This window comes from Thalassophryne amazonica, chromosome 20 (genome assembly GCF_902500255.1).
Source record: "Thalassophryne amazonica chromosome 20, fThaAma1.1, whole genome shotgun sequence".
Taxonomy (NCBI): Eukaryota; Metazoa; Chordata; class Actinopteri; order Batrachoidiformes; family Batrachoididae; genus Thalassophryne; species Thalassophryne amazonica.
In genome coordinates, this window is record NC_047122.1 from 7,335,440 (window position 1) to 7,359,419 (window position 23,980).

Genomic DNA, 23,980 nt, shown 5'->3' on the forward strand with positions numbered 1-23,980 from the left:
GTAACCTTCACTAATGCTGTTTCTGTACTATGATGAATTCTAAAACCTGACTGAAACTCTTCAAATAGACCATTCCTCTGCAGATGATCAGTTAGCTGTTTTACAACTACCCTTTCAAGAATTTTTGAGAGAAAAGGAAGGTTGGAGATTGGCCTATAATTAGCTAAGATAGCTGGGTCAAGTGATGGCTTTTTAAGTAATGGTTTAATTACTGCCACCTTAAAAGCCTGTGGTACATAGCCAACTAACAAAGATAGATTGATCATATTTAAGAAAAGAAATAATGGTAGGGCTTCCTTGAGCAGCCTGGTAGGAATGGGGTCTAATAAACATGTTGATGGTTTGGATGAAGTAACTAATGAAAATAACTCAGACAGAACAATCGGAGAGAAAGAGTCTAACCAAATACCGGCATCACTGAAAGCAGCCAAAGATAACGATACGTCTTTGGGATGGTTATGAGTAATTTTTTCTCTAATAGTTAAAATTTTGTTAGCAAAGAAAGTCATAAAGTCATTACTAGTTAAAGTTAATGGAATACTCAGCTCAATAGAGCTCTGACTCTTTGTCAGCCTGGCTACAGTGCTGAAAAGAAACCTGGGGTTGTTCTTATTTTCTTCAATTAGTGATGAGTAGAAAGATGTCCTAGCTTTACGGAGGGCTTTTTTATAGAGCAACAGACTCTTTTTCCAGGCTAAGTGAAGATCTTCTAAATTAGTGAGACGCCATTTCCTCTCCAACTTACGGGTTATCTGCTTTAAGCTACGAGTTTGTGAGTTATACCACGGAGTCAGACACTTCTGATTTAAAGCTCTCTTTTTCAGAGGAGCTACAGCATCCAAAATTGTCTTCAATGAGGATGTAAAACTATTGACGAGATACTCTATCTCCCTTACAGAGTTTAGGTAGCTACTCTGCACTGTGTTGGTATATGGCATTAGAGAACATAAAGAAGGAATCATATCCTTAAACCTAGTTACAGCGCTTTCTGAAAGACTTCTAGTGTAATGAAACTTATTCCCCACTGCTGGGTAGTCCATCAGAGTAAATGTAAATGTTATTAAGAAATGATCAGACAGAAGGGAGTTTTCAGGGAATACTGTTAAGTCTTCTATTTCCATACCATAAGTCAGAACAAGATCTAAGATATGATTAAAGTGGTGGGTGGACTCATTTACTTTTTGAGCAAAGCCAATAGAGTCTAATAATAGATTAAATGCAGTGTTGAGGCTGTCATTCTCAGCATCTGTGTGGATGTTAAAATCGCCCACTATAATTATCTTATCTGAGCTAAGCACTAAGTCATACAAAAGGTCTGAAAATTCACAGAGAAACTCACAGTAACGACCAGGTGGACGATAGATAATAACAAATAAAACTGGTTTTTGGGACTTCCAATTTGGATGGACAAGACTAAGAGACAAGCTTTCAAATGAATTAAAGCTCTGTCTGGGTTTTTGATTAATTAATTAATAAGCTGGAATGGAAGATTGCTGCTAATCCTCCGCCCCGGCCCGTGCTACGATCATTCTGACAGTTAGTGTGACTCGGGGGTGTTGACTCATTTAAACTAACATATTCATCCTGCTGTAACCAGGTTTCTGTTAGGCAGAATAAATCAATATGTTGATCAATTATTATATCATTTACCAACAGGGACTTAGAAGAGAGAGACCTAATGTTTAATAGACCACATTTAACTGTTTTAGTCTGTGGTGCAGTTGAAGGTGCTATATTATTTTTTCTTTTTGAATTTTTATGCTTAAATAGATTTTTGCTGGTTATTGGTAGTCTGGGAGCAGGCACCGTCTCTACGGGGATGGGGTAATGAGGGGATGGCAGGGGGAGAGAAGCTGCAGAGAGGTGTGTAAGACTACAACTCTGCTTCCTGGTCCCAACCCTGGATAGTCACGGTTTGGAGGATTTAAGAAAATTGGCCAGATTTCTAGAAATGAGAGCTGCTCCATCCAAAGTGGGATGGATGCCGTCTCTCCTAACAAGACCAGGTTTTCCCCAGAAGCTTTGCCAATTATCTATGAAGCCCACCTCATTTTTTGGACACCACTCAGACAGCCAGCAATTCAAGGAGAACATGCGGCTAAACATGTCACTCCCGGTCCGATTGGGGAGGGGCCCAGAGAAAACTACAGAGTCCGACATTGTTTTTGCAAAGTTACACACCGATTTAATGTTAATTTTAGTGACCTCCGATTGGCGTAACCGGGTGTCATTACTGCCGACGTGAATTACAATCTTACCAAATTTACGCTTAGCCTTAGCCAGCAGTTTCAAATTTCCTTCAATGTCGCCTGCTCTGGCCCCCGGAAGACAATTGACTATGGTTGCTGGTGTCGCTAACTTCACATTTCTCAAAACAGAGTCGCCAATAACCAGAGTTTGATCCTCGGCGGGTGTGTCATCGAGTGGGGAAAAACGGTTAGAGATGTGAACGGGTTGGCGGTGTACACGGGGCTTCTGTTTAGGGCTACGCTTCCTCCTCACAGTCACCCAGTCGGCCTGCTTTCCCGGCTGCTCGGGATCTGCCAGGGGGTAACTAACGGCGGCTAAGCTACCTTGGTCCGCACCGACTACAGGGGCCTGGCTAGCTGTAGAATTTTCCATGGTGCGGAGCCGAGTCTCCAATTCGCCCAGCCTGGCCTCCAAAGCTACGAATAAGCTACACTTATTACAAGTACCATTACTGCTAAAGGAGGCTGAGGAATAACTAAACATTTCACACCCAGAGCAGAAAAGTGCGGGAGAGACAGGAGAAGCCGCCATGCTAAATCGGCTAAGAGCTAGTAGCTACGCTAAGCTAGCGGATTCCTAAAAACACGCAAAGTGAATAATGTGTAAATAATTTAGAGGTGATTCAGCAGAAGGAGTGCTTTAGTTAAGGCACGTAAAGATTACACTGGGAAACAAATCGTAATCTAGATAACTAGATCAATCTAACTGCGCAGATTAAACAGCTAACAGATACAGAAAAACACCGCTGTGCTCCGGAACAGGAAGTGATACAATACCGCAGTGAGAGCCAACCACCAGTAGAGGCAAGCAAGAGTCAAGGCATTGTTCAGAAGAACAGCGTAGTTTGATTAAAAAGTTGATTGGAGATGGGACAATTTATACGTAGGTGCAAAAAATTATAGGCTGTTCATCTACAGTGATCTCCAATGCTTTAAAATGGACAAACAACCAGAGACGCGTGGAAGAAAATGGAAAACAACCATCAAAATGGATAAAAGAATAACCAGAATGGCAAAGGCTCACCCATTGATCAGCTCCAGGATGATCAAAGACAGTCTGGAGTTACCTGTAAGTGCTGTGACAGTTAGAAGATGCCTGTGTGAAGCTAATTTATTTGCAAGAATCCCCTGCAAAGTCTCTCTGTTAAATAAAAGACATGTGCAGAAGAGGTTACAATTTGCCAAAGAACACATCAACTGGCCTAAAGAGAAATGGAGGAATATTTTGTGGACTGATGAGAGTAAAATTGTTCTTTTTGGGTCCAAGAGCCACAGACAGTTTGTGAGACAACCCCCAAACTCTGAATTCAAGCCACAGTTCACAGTGAAGACAGTGAAGCATGGTGGTGCAAACATCATGATATGGGCATGTTTCTCCTACTATGGTGTTGGGCCTATATATTGCATACCAGGTATCATAGATCAGTCTGGATATGTCAAAATACTTGAAGAGGTCATGTTGCCTTATGCTGAAGAGGACATGCCCTTGAAATGGGTGTTTCAACAAGACAATGACCCCACGCACACTAGTAAACGAGCAAAATCTTGGTTCCAAACCAACAAAATTAATGCCTCACAGATGTGAAGAAATCTGTGGTTATACAACTAAATACTAGTTTAGTGATTCACAGGATTGCTATAAAAGCAGTTTGAACATAACAGTTTTGAGTTTGTAGCATCAACAGCAGATGCTACTATTATTGTGAACACCCCCTTTTCTACTTTTTTTTTACTAATAGCCCAATTTCATAGCCTTAAGAGTGTGCATATCATGAATGCTTGGTCTTGTTGGATTTGTGAGAATCTACTGAATCTACTGGTACCTTGTTTCCCATGTAACATTAAGAAATATACTCAAAACCTGGATTAATCTTTTTAGTCACATAGCACTACTATTATTCTGAACACTACTTTACATATTATATATTACATCACTGTGCTCCCATTTACTCCAAATTATGTCAACACAGTTCATGCAGTTGAATCTAAGGTGTTTTTTTGTGTGTGTGGTGTTTTCAGTTTCTGAATTCTTTTTCAATTCATTTTCACAGAACGTTGATTACCTCTGATATGCACAATTTGTCATGGCTTTGCATTGGCACTTGGTTTCTGACTGGTAACTGGAAGACAAACAGGCATAAATTTGGAACCTCCATCCAATTTTGGTGGTTTAGGTAAATGCGTAACAGAAAAATGAGATTGACTGAGGTACTTTTCATTGGGATATAATGCAAAATGTGCACCAAATGGGCTTTTCAATATTATATTCAATTGTCCACAAAATCCACAATCCAGATCAGCTCCAGATCAAACTTTGTCAGGTGGTAGTGAGTGCCAGTCTAGACATCACTTTCAAAAATGAGAGTGATTGGGGCATAATGTAAAATACTAGTTAAAAGGGGTATTCAATCTATATCTTTTTGGAATGTCTGTGTTCAGGCAAATAATGTGGTATAGTTTTCAATATGATTGGAGCAACTTTTAATTTGACCTCTGTGTAATTCTTGAACTGACCCCTACCTGACTGCCTATTGGAATGTCAAGTGGCCAGTCTGTGTTTTTCAAAAGAGTAATGTCTAAGGATTATGTGTGACAATTTTGGTGTTTGTTTCCAAAAATGAATTGTTACAGTTATCTGCTCCACTGTTTTATCAATATTTTGTATTATGTTTTATCTTATGAAAATCAACTTCTAACAGAACTTTGACCTTGGAATTTTTTTTCCAAGGTAAAAATTTGTGGAATTCAAAACTATTGTTGGTGGAGGTATGTGCTCCATGAGTGTGGTGCTCTGGTTTTCATTTTCATTGCATTTACATCGAGGAGTTTGAGTGCAGGTTGCACATAGTTGTCTCGCTGTACCCAAAATATGATGAAAATGGAAATACACAATAAAGTTCAACCAATAAAGCAACACTGTTATAGCTCTTCTATTTTAGTGACTGTGACACAAATCCATCCAGTGCAACAACCAGTGCAGACATACACGAGCATCGCGGTCAAGTGTGCATCAGCTTGCTGGGCTGATAATAGTCCAAACAGAGTGAGTCAATGTACAGGAGCGAACTGTTACATCGATGGCAGAAATGGTGGAGGGGGGGGCATGAGACAACCGTGAGCTAGTCTGAATCAAACCACATTTGCCTTCAAACCTTGAAGAATTTGGCTCAAATCTGGATCTGGGTTAAGTCCGAATTTGTCGTAACCCTCTGGGGCCGACGCCGTGACAAAGTTTTACTAAATTCTAAATAACGTTTTAATGATATGAGATAGAAACTTACTTTTTTGCTGAAAAGTTAACTTCACAGACTTTTGAGCCAGCCATCGGCCATCTTTGTACTGTCCAATCGGAATTGGTTCACCGTCACATGGTTTTCCAAAATGCAATTGTAGGGCAGATTTACCTCACATGAAAAGCCAAAGATCGTTTTCAGGAGTAATATGTTACTAGTTGGCCCGTTTGAATAGCCCCCTGGGTGCTCCACTGAGTACATACTATTGGTCTCCATGCGCCCTGCACCATTATGCACAGCAATCAGTGGAAGCAGACAGAGAGCCTCTGATGACAATATCATGTGCTCAAACAAAGAGTGTGTAACTATCAGGATTGCCCCAGTAGTTTGCATGTGAATGTTACTGGATAACTCTGTTGCTTTCTCTGCATAAAGCACTGTTTTCCATATCAATGGACAACAAAACGCATAGACCATTTTGTATATATTGTTCAAAATGTGCATTTGTGTTTATTGTCTGAACCTTTTTCTTGTACAGTCTTTCACACAAGACCTCAAATTACCTTTATAATGTGTCAAAACAGTTGTTTATTATAGTTTGCTGTGTGTTTTGAATAAATGTGTGTCGAAAATTATTTCTGCTTTATTTTTTCCTTGCCTATTTTTGATTGTAAACCTTTATTACACTTATAAAATACTGCTATGGCATATATATTCTGAAAGCACAGGTTGTCCTGAAAAAAAGAGAAATAAAACTTGATTGTGGGATGCAGGGAGAGCTGTTAACAGCAATAATAAATCATTTATACCAGGCAAATGAACTATATATATATATATATATATATATATATATATATATATATATATATATACATATATATATGTCCACATATATATATATATATATATATATATATATATATATATATACATATATATATGTCCACATATATATATATATATATATATATATATATATATATATATATATATATATATATATATATATATATATATATATATATATATATATATACAAGGGCTGTCAATAAAGTAACGGTCCTTTTTATTTTTTTCAAAAACTATATGGTTTTCAGTGAAAATTTTAACGGCTGATGAGAGATTTTGAGGTGATTCTGTCGCTTTAAGGACTTCCCACGGTGCGAGACGTCGCTCAGCACTCTCAGCCACCATCATCAGCCTGTTCAAGCTGAAAACCTCCACATTTCAGGCTCTATTGATCCAGGACGTCGTGAGAGAACAGAGAAGTTTCAGAAGAAGTCGGTTTCAGCATTTTATCCGGATATTCCACTGTTAAAGGAGATTTTTTTTAATGAAAGACGTGTGGACGGATCCACGCGTCGGGATGCAGCCGACGCGGTGCGGCGGCACAGGAAAAACACCTCCGTGTTGATAACCATTTGTAAAATCCAGGCGGCTTTTGATGGCTTTCAGTGGAGTGAGTATATGAGAAATTGTTTAACAGGCAGGACATGTTCCAACTTGTCCTTAAGGCTTTCAACAGAGTATACGACAGCGTGTACCAGTTCCTGCCAATATCCAGCAACTTCGCACAGCCATTGAAGAGGAGTGGACCAACATTCCACAGGCCACAAGTGACAACCTGATCAACTCTATGAGAAGGAGATGTGTTGCACTGCATGAGGCAAATGGTGGTCACACCAGATACTGACTGGTATCCCCCCCCCCCCAATAAAACAAAACTGCACCTTTCAGAGTGGCCTTTTATTGTGGACAGTCTAAGGCACACCTGTGCACTAATCATGGTGTCTAATCAGCATCTTGATATGGCACACCTGTGAGGTGGGATGGATTATCTCAGCAAAGGAGAAGTGCTCACTATCACAGATTTAGACTGGTTTGTGAACAATATTTGAGGGAAATGGTGATATTGTGTATGTGGAAAAAGTTTTAGATCTTTGAGTTCATCTCATACAAAATGGGAGCAAAACCAAAAGTGTTGCGTTTATATTTTTGTTGAGTGTATTTGAACACCTACCAACGAGCAAGAATTCTGACTCACACAGACCTGTTAATTTTTCTTTAAGAAGCCCTCTTATTCTGCACTCTTTACCTGTATTAATTGCACCTGTTTGAACTTGTTACCTGTATATAAGACACCTGTTCACACACTCAATCAATCACACTCCAACCTGTCCACCATAGCCAAGACCAAAGAGCTGTTTAAGGACACCAGGGACAAAACTCCCTGGTGGGGAGAAAACATCCCCTCATTACCCCATCCCCGTAGAGACGGTGCCTACTCCCAGACCACCAACAACCAGTAAAAATCTATTTAAGCATAAAAATTAAAAAAGAAAAAAAAAATAATATAGCACCTTCAACTGCAACACAGACTTAAACAGTTAAATGTGGTCTATTAAACATTAGGTCTCTCTCTTCTAACTCCCTGTTAGTAAATGATATAATAATTGATCAACATATTGATTTATTCTGCCTTACAGAAACCTGGTTACAGCAGGATGAATATGTTAGTTTAAATGAGTCAACACCCCCGATGTTGGGAAGGTGTCGTAGCACGGAATTTAATGTTGTGACAACACACAACTAAACACACAAAAATTGTAAAGTCAATTAACACCAGGTGACGTGTGGGCAGGCTCGAAGATAGAAGACCCCCGACGAGAGAGAAGCCGCGTCCCACACGGCTTCCACCACCAACGGTCTGAAGAACACCGGAGCCGCCAAGTCCCGAGTCCCCAGGTGGCCTCTGTCTTCGGCTGTCGACCCTGGTACTGCTGGCAGAAAGCAAAGACAAGATGAGTGAGTGTGAGTCCGCACACTCAGTAATCCACAGTCTGCACACAGTTAGGAGGGAGCACCTCCACCTCCAATCACACACTCGTGCAGCTCCTGTTTAATCCACTTATGTGGTTTGGGGTGTGAGGCAAAGCCGTCGCTGTCACACCAAACGCCAATCCCACAGATAAGGAAAGCACCAGGAAAACGGCTGCAACAGAAGTTCAGATTATTACTCAACGTATGAGTCAGCAGAGAAAATTACCTCTTGGTAGTCGATTTCTCGGCAGGGAGGTGGAGTTGCAGTCCGGCTTATGTAGTGGTGTAGATGAGTGACAGCTGGTGCGATGAGTGACAGCTGTCACTTCTTCTGGGTCTGGCACCCTCTCGTGCTTGGAGTCCGCACTCCAAGCAGGGCGCCCTCTGGTGGTGGTGGGCCAGCAGTACCTCCTCTTCAGCGGCCCACATAACACCCGAGTCACACTAACTGCCAGAACGCTCGTAGCACGGACCGAGGCGGAGGATTAGCAGCAATCTTCCACTCTAGCTTAATAATTAATCAAAAACCCAGACAGAGCTTTAATTCATTTGAAAGTTTGACTCTTAGTCTTGTCCATCCAAATTGGAAGTCCCAAAAAACAGTTTTATCTATCATCCACCTGGTCATTACTGTGAGTTTCTCTGTGAATTTTCAGACCTTTTGTCTGACTTAGTGCTTAGCTCAGATAAGATAATTATAGTGGGCGATTTTAACATCCACACAGATGCTGAGAATAACAGCCTCAGCACTGCATTTAATCTATTATTAGACTCAATTGGCTTTGCTCAAAATGTAAATGAGTCCACCCACCACTTTAATCATATCTTAGATCTTGTTCTGACTTATGGTATGGAAATTGAAGACTTAACAGTATTCCCTGAAAACTCCCTTCTCTCTGATCATTTGTTAATAACATTTACATTTACTCTGATGGACTACCCAGCAGTGGGGATAAGTTTCATTACACTAGAAGTCTTTCAGAAAGCGCTGTAACTAGGTTTAAGGATATGATTCCTTCTTTATGTTCTCTAATGCCATATACCAACACAGTGCAGAGTAGCTACCTAAACTCTGTGAGTGAGATAGAGTATCTCGTCAATAGTTTTACATCCTCATTGAAGACAACTTTGGATGCTGTAGCTCCTCTGAAAAAGAGAGCCTTAAATCAGAAGTGCCTGACTCCGTGGTATAACTCACAAACTCGCAGCTTAAAGCAGATAACCCGTAAGTTGGAGAGGAAATGGCGTCTCACTAATTTAGAAGATCTTCACTTAGCCTGGAAAAAGAGTCTGTTGCTCTATAAAAAAGCCCTCCGTAAAGCTAGGACATCTTACTACTCATCACTAATTGAAGAAAATAAGAACAACCCCAGGTTTCTATTCAGCACTGTAGCCAGGCTGACAAAGAGTCAGAGCTCTATTGAGCCGAGTATTCCTTTAACTTTAACTAGTAATGACTTCAAGACGTTCTTTGCTAATAAAATTTTAACTATTAGAGAAAAAAATTACCCATAACCATCCCAAAGACATATCGTTCTCTTTGGCTGCTTTCAGTGATGCCGGTATTTGGTTAGACTCTTTCTCTCCAATTGTTCTGTCTGAGTTATTTTCATTAGTTACTTCCTCCAAACCATCAACATGTCTATTAGACCCCATTCCTACCAGGCTGCTCAAGGAAGCCCTACCATTAATTAATGCTTCGGTCTTAAATATGATCAATCTATCTTTATTAGTTGGCTATGTACCACAGGCTTTTAAGGTGGCAGTAATTAAACCATTACTTAAAAAGCCATCACTTGACCCAGCTATCTTAGCTATTTATAGGCCAATCTCCAACCTTCCTTTTCTCTCAAAAATTCTTGAAAGGGTAGTTGTAAAACAGCTAACTGATCATCTGCAGAGGAATGGTCTATTTGAAGAGTTTCAGTCAGGTTTCAGAATTCATCATAGTACAGAAACAGCATTAGTGAAGGTTACAAATGATCTTCTTATGGCCTCAGACAGTGGACTCATCTCTGTGCTTGTTCTGTTAGACCTCAGTGCTGCTTTGATACTGTTGACCATAAAATTTTATTACAGAGATTAGAGCATGCCATAGGTATTAAAGGCACTGCGCTGCGGTGGTTTGAATCATATTTATCTAATAGATTACAATTTGTTCATGTAAATGGGGAATCTTCTTCACAGACTAAGGTTAATTATGGAGTTCCACAAGGTTCTGTGCTAGGACCAATTTTATTCACTTTATACATGCTTCCCTTAGGCAGTATTATTAGACGGCATTGCTTAAATTTTCATTGTTACGCAGATGATACCCAGCTTTATCTATCCATGAAGCCAGAGGACACACACCAATTAGCTAAACTGCAGGATTGTCTTACAGACATAAAGACATGGATGACCTCTAATTTCCTGCTTTTAAACTCAGATAAAACTGAAGTTATTGTACTTGGCCCCACAAATCTTAGAAACATGGTGTCTAACCAGATCCTTACTCTGGATGGCATTACCCTGACCTCTAGTAATACTGTGAGAAATCTTGGAGTCATTTTTGATCAGGATATGTCATTCAATGTGCATATTAAACAAATATGAAGGACTGCTTTTTTGCATTTGTGCAATATCTCTAAAATTAGAAAGGTCTTGTCTCAGAGTGATGCTGAAAAACTAATTCATGCATTTATTTCTTGTAGGCTGGACTACTGTAATTCATTATTATCAGGTTGTCCTAAAAGTTCCCTGAAAAGCCTTCAGTTAATTCAAAATGCTGCAGCTAGAGTACTGACAGAGACTAGCAGGAGAGAGCATATCTCACCCATATTGGCCCCTCTTCATTGGCTTCCTGTTAATTCTAGAATAGAATTTAAAATTCTTCTTCTTACTTATAAGGTTTTGAATAATCAGGTCCCATCTTATCTTAGGGACCTCATAGTACCATATCACCCCAATAGAGCGCTTCGCTCTCAGACTGCAGGCTTATTTGTAGTTCCTAGGGTTTGTAAGAGTAGAATGGGAGGCAGAGCCTTCAGCTTTCAGGCTCCTCTCCTGTGGAACCAGCTCCCAATTCAGATCAGGGAGACAGACACCCTCTCTACTTTTAAGATTAGGCTTAAAACTTTCCTTTTTGCTAAAGCTTATAGTTAGGGCTGGATCAGCTGACCCTGAACCATCCCTTAGTTATGCTGCTATAGACTTAGACTGCCGGGGGGTTCCCATGATGCACTGAGTGTTTTCTTTCTCTTTTTGCTCTGTATGCACCACTCTGCATTTAATCATTAGTGATTGATCTCTGCTCCCCTCCACAGCATGTCTTTTTCCTGGTTCTCTCCCTCAGCCCCAACCAGTCCCAGCAGAAGACTGCCCCTCCCTGAGCCTGGTTCTGCTGGAGGTTTCTTCCTGTTAAAAGGGAGTTTTTCCTTCCCACTGTCGCCAAGTGCTTGCTCACAGGGGGTCGTTTTGACTGTTGGGTTTTTTCCTTAATTATTGTATGGCCTTGCCTTACAATATAAAGCGCCTTGGGGCAACTGTTTGTTGTGATTTGGCGCTATATAAATAAAATTGATTTGATTTGATTTGATTTGAAAACTGTAGATCTGCACAAGGCTGGGATGGACTACAGGACAACAGGCAAGCAGCTTCGTAGAAGACAACAACTGTTATGATTATTTATTAGAAAGTGGAACAAGATGACTGTCAATCTCCCTCGGTCTGGGATTCCATACAAGATCTCACTTTGTGGGGTAAGGATGATTCTAAGAAAGCTCAGAACTACACAGGAGGACCTGGTCAATGACCTGAAGAGAGCTGAGACCACAGTCACAAAGATTACATTTAAACACATGATGCTGTCATGGTTTAAAATCCTGCAGGGCAGCAAGTTCCCCCTGCTCATGCCAGCACATGTCTAGGCCCATTTGAAGTTCACCAGTGACCATCTGGATGATCCAGAGGAGGCATGGGAGAAGGTCATGTGGTCAGATGAGACCAGAATAGAGCTTTTTGGAATCAACTCCAATAACCATGTTTAGAGGATGAGAACAACCACAAGAAAACCATCCCAACCGTGAAGCATGGGGGTGGAAACATCATACTCTGGGGGTGCTCTTCTGCAAAGGGGACAGGACGACTGCACCGTATTGAAGGGAGGATGGATGGGGTCATGTATTGCGAGATTTTGGCAAACAACCTCCTTCTCTCAGTAGGAGCATTGAAGATCGGTCATGGCTGGGTCTTCCAGCATGACAATGACCCCAAACACACAGCCAGGGCAACTAAGGAGGGGCTCCCTAAGAAGCATTTTAAGGTCCTGGAGTGGCCTGGCCAGTCTCCAGACCTGAACTCAATAGAAAATCTTTGGAGGGAGCTGAAACTCCAAACCTGAAAGATCTAGAGAAGATCTGTGTGGAGAAGTGGACCAAAATTCCTGCTGCAGTGTGTGCAAACCTGGTGAAAAACTACAGGAAACGTTTGACCTCTGTAATTGCAAACAGAGGCTACTGTACCAAATATTAACATTGAATTTCACAGGTGTTCAAAGACTTATTTGCAGCAGTAACATACAAATAAATTATTAAAAAATCATACATTGTTACTTCCGTATTTTTATTTATTTATTTTTTTTTTAGATTATGTCTCTCACAGTGGACATGTACCTAAGATGAAAATTTAAGACGCCTCCATGATTTCTAAGTGGGAGAACTTACAATATATATATATAGAAGGGGTGTCACAGTACTTGTATTTGTATTGGACCGTACAGTACACATGCAGCGGTTCAATGCACAGAATTAAATACAAAACACACACCATGACTTGGCACAGTACGATTATTCACACGTGTATTTGTTTCCATAAGTCACTAACATTTCAGTGAATAGCGCTGCTCGTGTCCATAAACTGCCTCCTTCACCTGCTCTCTCTGTCTGAGTCGAACAGACTGAACAGTGTATTATTCCACCCATTCGACTTTAGGCAGACAACACCAATTTATGACAAAAACTGACATTTAATGAGAAATAGAATAACATTTCAGTGGCGAGATGGACGCAGAATAGTGACACTGCGTATAGTGTTTTCAAACCTGTACAGAATGAGGTTTTATAACGTCATCATTTGTGCAATAATAAGACAAAATAGTGAAAGCAGTCTTGCTTGACACATCACGTGGCATGAAAACAAACAAACAAAAATCCAAAAATGCACTGCACATTAAATTAATCCCAATGTGAATGACAAGAGATGTAATCAATCTATAATCATTTAATGGAAAAGAGCTTACATTTGCACGTTGTCTCACAGTGTTAATGTGTGTGACAGCAGCTCCTCGCTGCCCACAGATTAAAGATGCTCTGTAAAGATTTGAAGAATTTTCAAAAACTGAACTTGTACTGAAACATGACATCTGTTTAGTACTTGGTTCTTACTTGGATGGGGGACCTCTTCAGAGGACCAGGGGCTGTTTGTGTTTCTCCAGATAAAACTGGAGTTGCGTCAGGAAGGAAATTTCTGAAAAATATATTTTCATTTGGGGTAGTTTCACATAGATTTGAATGGATTTATCCATTTGGACAGTGCTAGTCCTAAATAAAATAGGGAAACTGGTCATGCAAAAATGTCAAAATGATGTTTCACTGTCGTGGTAAATTCCAGCAAGGCGTCCACCTTATGTGAATAATAACTATAAACATTCACTTCAAACACAATAAGATATCAGTTTTCCTGTTCATTAACATCCTTCCAGTTTCAACCAGGAAATTCCTCTTGAAAATAACAACTGCTTAGAATCTCAACCCTGGCTGGGTTTTCGCCCCTATAAGTATTTTATTACTTCCTGGTTGAACAGGCATGAAAACACGGTGTCTGGTTTCCCTGAATGCGTGCTAAAGACTCTCCGTTCTAGGAAACACACCAGGATATTATGAAATAGTGAGTGAGGAGCAGTAAAATAAAACGGTTTGATCTGGGAATACACTGTCTTTTTCCAAATCCCAGGAGATGACACATCAGTCATTTCTGCAGTGATTTGTTGAACTCTGTTGAGTGTTGTTAGGCAGAGTGGATGTAACTCTATGAAACCCCACCAGACTCTTTATTTGACCCCATCTGCTTGTCTGGGAATGACTTGACTTTCTAAGTGAAAGTGAAAATGTTTTCTGATGTTGAAACAGCAAACTGGTTTCATTTAGTTATTGATCAGTTATACATAATGCTCTAAATAAACCTGTGTATTAAATGTTAGTTAGCTACACCCCCTTTACACACACAGAGATCACTGGGTGACCACTGAGCCATCAAAAATTATTCAAATATCTCAACGATCTCCTAAAGCCTCAGTAAAGCTGTTTCTGTGTAAATGTTTGGGAGATCCTTGTGTGCTCATGTAAGGCACCTTTACACAGGACAGTTGTGAGTCGGTTGTGCGGCTTAAAATGCATCTAATCTGCAGAGGTGTGTGAAAAAAACCTTTCTGTCTAAAGGTGCACTGACACTTGCATGACTTTGATCCGCACACTTGCATGCACATTGTCGCGATGATCCCACCAGCTGTGTTCCCAGCTGGATTCTTTGCTTTGTTCCACTGGCTGCCACACACTGTGCACTGGATGCTGCATATTTAAAATAATTATTTTGTAGGGGATTAATCATTTTCTGTCCGAGTTCGCTGTTGTTAACACCTCTAATAGCTTCCAGAATCACAGAGGAGCACTCCAGCTGTGTCCACTGAATGAGATGGAGAAAGCATTTGGAGCTGTATAAAAAGGTAATTATTTGTCATCTTTACATTGTAATGCCTTGAGTTGCACATTCTTTCCTTCTTCTGTGCAGCTGTAAAAGTATGTTTGTGATAGATTTATCATCTCATCATAATCATTGAGAGGAGCTGTGTTGTGATGCGGTGTGCTGACACAATTACATTGTTCACTTTCCTCGATGAGCTGCACATAGTGTTCGCAAGTAGATCGTGCAACATTCACTACCACTTCATGTTTTTTGCATGACATTTATGCGTGAAAGATTTTTTTGAACAGTTCAAAATTGTCTTTTCAGAATTGCACACGCCGGCGTGCCTCCCACGTTCAGTCTACACCCATTAACGAGTTTACTCTCCTGCACAACACAGTGCATGCAAGTGTGTGCATCAAAGTCGTGCAAGTGTCGGGGGGAACTTAACTGCTTCAGTGGCTCTTGTGCATGTTAGTGCCTCATGTGGAGTTTGTGTGCTACAGGTGAAGTCACATTTCCACAGAGATCTACTGCTGTTTTGACATACATGCTGGATTTTGAGCAGTTTGCTGTCATGTGCACAGAGAGAGAGAGAGAAAGGGAGAGAGCGAGAGACAGAGAGAGAGAGAGAAGACAAAATGAGCTAAATATTAAATGGTAAATTTTTCATGCTCGTCAGTTTGGATTTGTCATGTGTGCTTGCACCTGTGTGTGCCAGTGCATTTCTCTGTCATTCACAGACAGCATCAGCTGTCAAATAACACCTTTCACTGGATTTTTTGTGAAACAACTGAGTGACGAAAAATAAAAACAGATTTTTCATTGGAGGGATTGAAAAAATCACATGACTGTTGTCCTGTTCTCACATTGTTCTCCTCTGACCGGACCGGAGTGCCACAGTGACATCTGTGAGTCAAACTCTGGATGACACAGTTGAAGGAAAAAAGGACACAACTGTTGTGAGTGAACTTGTGTATCTACTGAATCTACTTGTATCAATGAACTTAATGTATCTAATTATATATTAAAACATTCCATGTGAGGTGCTTTCATGCAAGTGCTGTCAGGCATGTGGCTGTGGAAAAAAACCCCCACACATGATCCAAACTGAATGTGCACATACAGAAACATCAAAAAAAGGATTTGTTTAGCATTGAGTTGGTTTGGTCTTCCATGGTGACAGGTTTTTAGTTGGTTAGTACTACAGGTTGTCATCATAACAGTAATCGGGGCTCAGATTACTTGTCTGACATGACACATCCTTTCAGTGACAGTCGGGCTTCATATCCAGTTGTGCTGAATTGACATTGGAGCTTTAGAAGTCCAGACTGAACCATCAGCTGCAGGAATAGTAGAAGACAAATCTGTCCACCTGATCTCTGCTCAAACTTTGTGATGAACTCTCTGGACATCAGTTGACAAGGAACTCATTTTGCACTTTATAAACTGAACTTTATTCATAAAAATCACGGCACACAGTGCTGATCATTGTGCGACTGTTGCTTGTGATACTGAAGTTTGCTGACATCACTCTGGTCATGTGTCATTGGACAATCTGCTCCTGGTCACTGTGCGCCTGTCAGGCAGTCACAGGGTACTTGCTCTGTGAGATGTTTTTGCATCACCTGTGTGGTATTTGTTCATCTTCTGGGCTCTGCGTGTCTTCTGCAGAAATCAGTTGCAGTTTCATACTTCATGGCGACCACCGTGACCATTGTCACAGGGGATTGCCAGAGGATACTGAGAAGACCCTGTAAGGTCCTGGGGGCAGCTGAGTACCTCTTTGGAGTCTTGTGGCATTTGACATAATTTCATGAGTGCACAAGGACCAGTGGACAGACCCCATGTCTCTGTTAAGGGGGTTTGATCAAAAATGCAATTTTCGCAGCCTCATGCAGTGACCGTTGGGAGTTTGCTGAGTGCTCTGTATAACAAAGAGAGATCACCGAGAGATCGATGAGATTGTTTTTGAGGATTCATTGATAGATTGGGGCCCGGGTTCTTCTGGTCCTATTGTCTGTGGGGGTGGCGGTGGTGGGGGGAGAGAGTTTGGTGGCCATCGTTCCTTTTCAGTTGGGTCTGTCTGCTCTACCGTTGGTGGCTTGGGGTCCAGTGCCTGGGCGGGGGGTGGTGCTTCTCCCTGGGGCTCGGGACTGCATGGCCCTCCGTGCCCGGGCCTCTCTGTCTGGGTTTGTGGGGCCCTCCTGTCTCCCCTCTGCTCCTCGGCTGCCCCTGCTGTGCCGGGGTCTCATCCTGCACCTTCCCTTGTTCGGGAACCTCCGTGTGGGGTGGCCCGTCCATCTGCGGTGCCCTGGCCCCCTGTCCCCCCTGTTGGTTTGCTCCTCCCTGGCCTCTGGTGCTCCTCCGGGGCTGACCGCCTCCCCCGTCCCGTGGTTTCCATGGCACCTCCGCTGGAACTGCGGTTGGGCTGGGGGCCCGGTGGGGCTGGTGTGGGTGGCCTCCTCCCCTTGCCACACCTCTCCCTCCACCTGCTGCTTGGAGTTGGTCCTCACGTGTCACACCCTTTTAATGCACTTCACCAGGTTAGCACCTTCACGCACATCATACTGGGTTGTAAATAGCACATTGTAGGGTTCACATGATTTGCAGTAGGGTGTTGGGGATGGGTTTGCAGAGCAGTCTGTGGCACAGCTGTGCACTGCAGCCTTCCACTACGATCTCCATGTGCCACCCCTGCCTTGCAATTTTAATGCATACACCTTCCATCTACACGTTTAGTAAACACCTTCACCAATTTAGAGTTGGGGTCACTAGGCGGTGGTGGGTTTGCAGGGTTGGCTGTGGTACAGCGGTGTGCCGTGGCCACCCACGGTAGTCTGTGACCTGCCGTCTCTTGCCCTGCTTTTAATGCAACACTTTATCTTTGCACACTTAGGGGGTTGTACACAGCAAGGGAGATTAATTGTAACAACTATGGTGGGGTTGGTAGGCAGGGTGAGTGTGGCACGTGGGGTTGGCCCCGGGTGGCTGTGGATGTCTGGGGCTCTGGGGTATGGGGTCTGCCTTGCCGGTTCTGCCGTGGTCCCCTGGTCCTGCTATGGGCCTGTGGAGCCCGGGGTCCTGTGGCCTGTTGTGGGGGTGGATGGTTGCGGTGGGGCGCGGGTGTTGGCAGTGGGCGGCTGGTGGCTGCTGGGTGGATGGGGGGTCGTGGTCTCCGTGGGATGGGTCTTGCTCAGGCGGTTTCTTGGTCTTGGGCTTTGGTGGCTGGGGTGGGATCCGGGGTGGGGGGGCTTGGGGGGCTTTGCTGGCTGCACTGGGGGCCTGGCTGTCAGGGGGCATTGTGCTCTTCCTGGCCCCGGGTCGGGCCTCGCCTCTTGTCTGGGGGCTGGGCCCCACCCTCGTGTGGCTCGGTGGTCCCTACCTTGTGCTTTGGATTCGGTTGCAGTGGCTCCTTTGCTCCCCATCCTTGCCGGCGCTCGCTCCCACCCTCGGGGGCTGTGGCCCGGGTGGTGTGGTTCTGGGGCTTCCCCTATTGATGGGCCCAATGCTGGCACCCTGTGTGCTTCCCTCCGGTTTGGGGCGGCTCCCTGCGACCCTGGGGGTGGGGGGGGGGGGTTGTTGGGGGTGCATTCCGGTGCGGTCGGACTGCTCCCCTGTTGGTTTGCTGTGCTGCCCGGTGGCTGCGGGGGCTGCCTTTCCTGGCCCCTTTTCTCCTGGCTCCCACAGGGCCCTGCGTCCTGAACCCACCTCCGTCTTTGCTGTGGCTTCTGACGTGCCGGAGTGGTCCATGTCATATGGTAAGGTTCTGTACTATTGTCTTGGCCCAACACACCAGCCATAGTAGTGATCGGATATTTAGCTGTGATCTGGGTCTCTGTGTGTGGAAGGTCGCATGGTTGTGGCCATCACCACAATTCAGTTTTTGGGTGCTCTTAAGAGGATTAACACTAAGGTGTTCTGGATTAGGGTATGGATGCTCACTAATTAGACAACAGGCTGTTGCTGTCACTGTTTGTTCATGTGTGGCTGTTTGTCATAGTATGTCGTATGGTTGGGGCCCCGTCTCCTCGGTGTCTCACGTCACAGTTATTGTCTTCACCACTTGTCTCTCATTCTTGTCTGTCTTTGTGTTGTTTTGGTGGTCGGCCCTTCCTGATAGAAGGTGTCGGTTGGCTTTGAGTAGGATGTTGTAGGCTGATCAGGAAAGGTGGATAGGGGTCACACACACACACCACATTCACTCATGCACTACATACCTTCTGTCTTGCAAGAATAAATTGCATATATGCGTATTAATGTTTATAAATGGTTCTGCCAGTGTGTCATTTACCATTATTATGTATGCAGACAGGGAAAAAAAAAACATTAAGACATAGTGCAAAAACAAAACACTGAAGGTAACCTGAACATTTGTATGATCTACACCATGTCTGAACTATTCTTTTCAGTTCTTATGTCAGTAGGCTGTATGGTAGCTTTTGAAACCATTTCTTTCCTCAGTGAAGTAAAGTCGCACATCGCATTTGTCACAGAGGGTGGTGGTTGGGTTGACTTTGCAGAATTTGCAGTGGCCACATTTATCACATTTTGCAGGCCAGTCTGCATCGTTGTCAGTGTGAACATCATCTGGAACTCCAGCACGAACTCTTTTGGGTGGTGGAGGAGATGTGGTGGTAAAGGTTGGGCGGCCTCTTTGTGAATGCACCAGAATCAGGCTCGTGGCAATTTCTGCCTGGAAGCTTTCTTTCAGTGGCTTTTGGACACCAAGTAGTTCACAGTCACGGCGGTAGATTAGCCATGCATTGACAAGGCCTAACATGATGGTTTGCCAGAACAGGTAGAGGTACCACCTCCGTGACCTCATGTGGTACTTGTATCTTGCAACACAAGCATCATGGAGGTCTACTCCCCCATGAATGTGTTGTACTCCTTCACAATGTGTGGCCTATTGACCTGAACAAATGTCTTGTCTGATTTGCTCCAGCATCGAGCTTTGTCTTGGGGCTCAGTTGCACGGTATGATGAGATCAGGGTGACAGACTTGTTGTCACACCACTTGACAATGACAATGGGTTCTTCTTTCTCCACAGGATGTTTTTGCTATATACAACCCCTGGCAATAATTATGGAATCACCGGCCTCGGAGGATGTTCAGTCAGTTGTTTAATTTTGTAGAAAAAAAAAGCAGATCACAGACATGACACAAAACTAAAGTCATTTCAAAAGGCAACTTTCTGGCTTTAAGAAACACTATAAGAAATCAGGAAAAAAAATTGTGGCAGTCAGTAACGGTTACTTTTTTAGACCAAGCACAGGGAAAAAATATGGACTCACTCAATTCTGAGGAATAAATTATGGAATCATCCTGTAAATTTTCATCCCCAAAACTAACACCTGCGTCAAATCAGATCTGCTCGTTAGTCTGCATCTAAAAAGGAGTGGAGAGCTGTTGCACCAAGTGGACTGACATGAATCATGGCTCCAACACGAGAGATGTCAATTGTCAAACTCTTAAAAGAGGGTAAATCATCACGCAATGTTGCAAAAGATGTTGGTTGTTCACAGTCAGCTGTGTCTAAACTCTGGACCAAATACAAACAACATGGGAAGGTTGTTAAAGTCAAACATACTGGTAGACCAAGGAAGACATCAAAGCGTCAAGACAGAAAACTTAAAGCAATATGTCTCAAAAATAAAAAAAATACACAACAAAACAAATGAGGAATGAATGGGAGGAAACTGGAATCAACGTCTGTGACCGAACTGTAAGAAACCACCTAAAAGGAAATGGGATTTACATACAGAAAAGCTAAACAAAAGCCATCATTAACACCTAAACAGAAAAAAAACAAGGTTACAATGGGCTAAGGAAAAGCAATCGTCGACTGTGGATGACTGGATGAAAGTCATATTCAGTGATGAATCTCGAATCTGCATTGGGCAAGGTGATGATGCTGGAACTTTTATTTGGTGCCGTTCCAATGAGATTTATAAAGATGACTGCCTGAAGAGAACATGTAAATTTCCAGTCATTGATTATATGGGGCTGCATGTCAGGTAAAGGCACTGGGGAGATGGCTGTCATTACATCATCAATAAATGCACAAGTTTACGTTGATATTTTGGACACTTTTCTTATCCCATCAATTGAAAGGATGTTTGGGGATGATGAAATCATTTTTCAAGATGATAATGCATCTTGCCATAGAGCAAAAACTGTGAAAACATTCCTTGCAAAAAGACACATAGGGTCAATGTCATGGCCTGCAAATAGTCCGGATCTTAATCCAATTGAAAATCTTTGGTGGAAGTTGAAGAAAATGGTCCATGACAAGGCTCCAACCTGCAAAGTTGATCTGGCAACAGCAATCAGAGAAAGTTGGAGCCAGATTGATGAAGAGTACTGTTTGTCACTCATTAAGTCCATGCCTCAGAGACTGCAAGCTGTTATAAAAGCCAGAGGTGGTGCAACAAAATACTAGTGATGTGTTGGAGCGTTCTTTTGTTTTTCATGATTCCATAATTTTTTCCTCAGAATTGAGTGAGTCCATATTTTTTTTCCCTCTTCTTGGTCTAAAAAAGTAACAGTTACTTCTTATAGTGTTTCTTAAAGCCAGAAAGTTGCCATTTGAAATGATTTTAGTTTTGTGTCATGTCTGTGATCTGCTTTTTTTCTACAAAATTAAACAACTGAATGATCCTCCGAGGCCGATGATTCCATAATTTTTGCCAGGGGTTGTATATACGTATATATATATTTCTACGATCTGCACAGCTCTACTTGTTGGAGCAGCCCAGGTCTCGAAGCAAACAGTGGGGTGATCGTGCTTTCGCAGTAGCAGGTCCTAAACTTTGGAACTCCCTGCCCCTCGTCTTGCGTGCCATCTCAGATCTGCCCCTTTTTAAAACAAAACTCAAAACGTATTTGTTTTGATGTGCTTTTGATACTTAGTCTTGTTTAGACTTGGGAATAAAATGTATCTGTGTTCTTCTTTTTAACGATATTTTAAATATGATTTTTATATGTACAGCGCTTTGGTCAACTTAGGTTGTTGTAAAGCACTTAACAAATAAAATTTGATTGATTGATTGATTTTTCTTATTGTGACAATGACATCACATGGTATTTTCTGCAAGAATGTTTAGGCTGAAGGCCCGATGTTACATATATGTCACAGAGCTTTTTACAAAACTTGTTATACATCTATTTGTGTAAAGAATGTGATCAGAACAGCATAAATGTGATCTTGGACATCTTATTGAAGGATTACAATTGTTACATTGGTTGACACTTACCTTTGCTGTCAAAAAACAAGCTTTTTAAATGATCAGATTTTCTCCCATGTGCTCACCAGGCACACCACCATTTTGGAAATGACGTCATGTGAACAGTAATTCACTTAGTGTCACATGACTTCACCACTATGTTAAGTGGATCTCACTTTGGGACCTCATCAGTTAAATTCAAGAATAAATGTCTATGAGGAACTTTCCAGACTATTTAAAGGGTGTGTGACAACTGTGTCACGGTAGGTCCTTATGGGATAGACTGTCATTTTTTTTCAGGCAACATGTAAAATTACCTTACGATGTGCAGTAAGATTTTTCTGAGAATTGTAATTAATTGTAATTGTAATTGTAATTAATTCTCTTAAAAAGTCTTTATAGAGCGTGGCAGTTTTATGACATTAGGGAGAGTCTATAAGCTTAATACTGCTTATATACGAGGTCTATTAGAAAAGTATCCGACCTTTTTATTTTTTTCAAAAACTATATGGATTTGAATCACGTGCGATTACATCAGCCAACCTTGAACCCTCGTGCGCATGCGTGAGTTTTTTCACGCCTGTCGGTTGGGTCATTCGCCTGTGGGCAGGCTTTTAGTGAGGAGTGGTCCACCCCTCCCGTCGGAATTCCTTTGGCTGACTTATTCCTGAGAGACTGGCGCTTTGCTTGATCAAAATTTTTTTCAGAACCTGTGAGGCACATCGAAGTTGACACCATTTGAGAAATTCAGCTGGTTTTCGGTGAAAATTTTAACGGCTGATGAGAGATTATGGAGTGTTACTGTTCCTTTAAGGACTTCCCATGGAGCGGGATGTCGCGCAGCGCTCCGAGGCGCTGTCGTCAGCCTGTTTCGAGCTGAAAACCTCCAAATTTAAGCCTCTGTTGACCCAGGACGTCGTGAGAGAACAGAGACCTTTCAGAAGAGGTCGGGATCAGCAGTTTATCCGGACGTTCCACTGTTAAATGAGATTTTGTAATGAAAGACATGCGGACGGATTGGCGCCGCCACAGGAAACACACCTCCGTTGGAAGCCTTAAGGACAAGTTGGAACATGTCCAGCTGTTAAACAATTTATCAGATACTCATTCAACTGAAAGCCATCAAAAGCCGCCTCGTTTTTACAAATGGTTATCAACATGGAGGTGTTTTTCCTGTGGCGGCGCGCCGTGCCGGCTGCCTGCCGACACGCCAATCCGTCCGCACATCTTTCATTACAAAATCTCCTTTAACAGTGGAATGTCCAGATAAACTGCTGATCCCGACCTCTTCTGAAAGTTCTCTGTTCTCTCACGATGTCCTGGGTCAACAGAGGCTTAAATTTGGAGGTTTTCAGCTCAAAATAGGCTGACGACGGCGCCTCGGAGCGTTGCGCAACATCCCGCTCCGTGGCAAGTCCTTAAAACGACAGTAACACTCCATAATCTCTCATCAGCCGTTAAAATTTTCACCGAAAACGAGCTGAATTTCTCGAATGGTGTCCACTTCAATGTGCCTCACAGGTTCTGAAAAAATTTTGATCAAGCAAAGCGCCAGTCTCTCAGCAACTTCTCAGACAAAGGAATTCCGACGGGAGGGGTGGACCACTCCTCATTCAAAGCCTGCCCACAGGTGAATGACGTAACCGACAGGCGTGAAAAAACTCACGCATGCGCATGAGGGTTCAAGATTGGCTGATGTAATTGCACGTGATTCAAATCCATATAGTT

General features: G+C 42.5%; 1 protein-coding gene across 1 annotated transcript; it reads right to left on the reverse strand.

The window, feature by feature from the left end:
* Positions 1 to 17,113: 17,113 nt before the first annotated feature.
* On the reverse strand, positions 17,114 to 18,325 carry LOC117502362 (RNA-binding protein 33-like). The gene is made up of 2 exons (XM_034161396.1): positions 18,050 to 18,325; positions 17,114 to 17,548 (listed from the first exon to the last, which is right to left on the reverse strand). Exons 1-2 carry the CDS (start codon positions 18,323 to 18,325, stop codon positions 17,114 to 17,116), a joined length of 711 nt encoding a protein of 236 aa, XP_034017287.1.
* Between the last annotated feature and the right edge of the window lie 5,655 nt (positions 18,326 to 23,980).

What these genes read in the sequence shown, in the direction of transcription:
- LOC117502362 (XM_034161396.1), bottom strand. Translation starts at nt 18,325, where the DNA reads ATGCCCCCTGACAGCCAGGCCCCCAGTGCAGCCAGCAAAGCCCCCCAA. An exon ending in ACCACGGCAGAACCGGCAAG is followed by an intron (nt 17,549 to 18,049) that starts GCAGACCCCATA and finishes GTGCATTAAAAG; the next exon opens with GGTGTGACACGTGAGGACCA.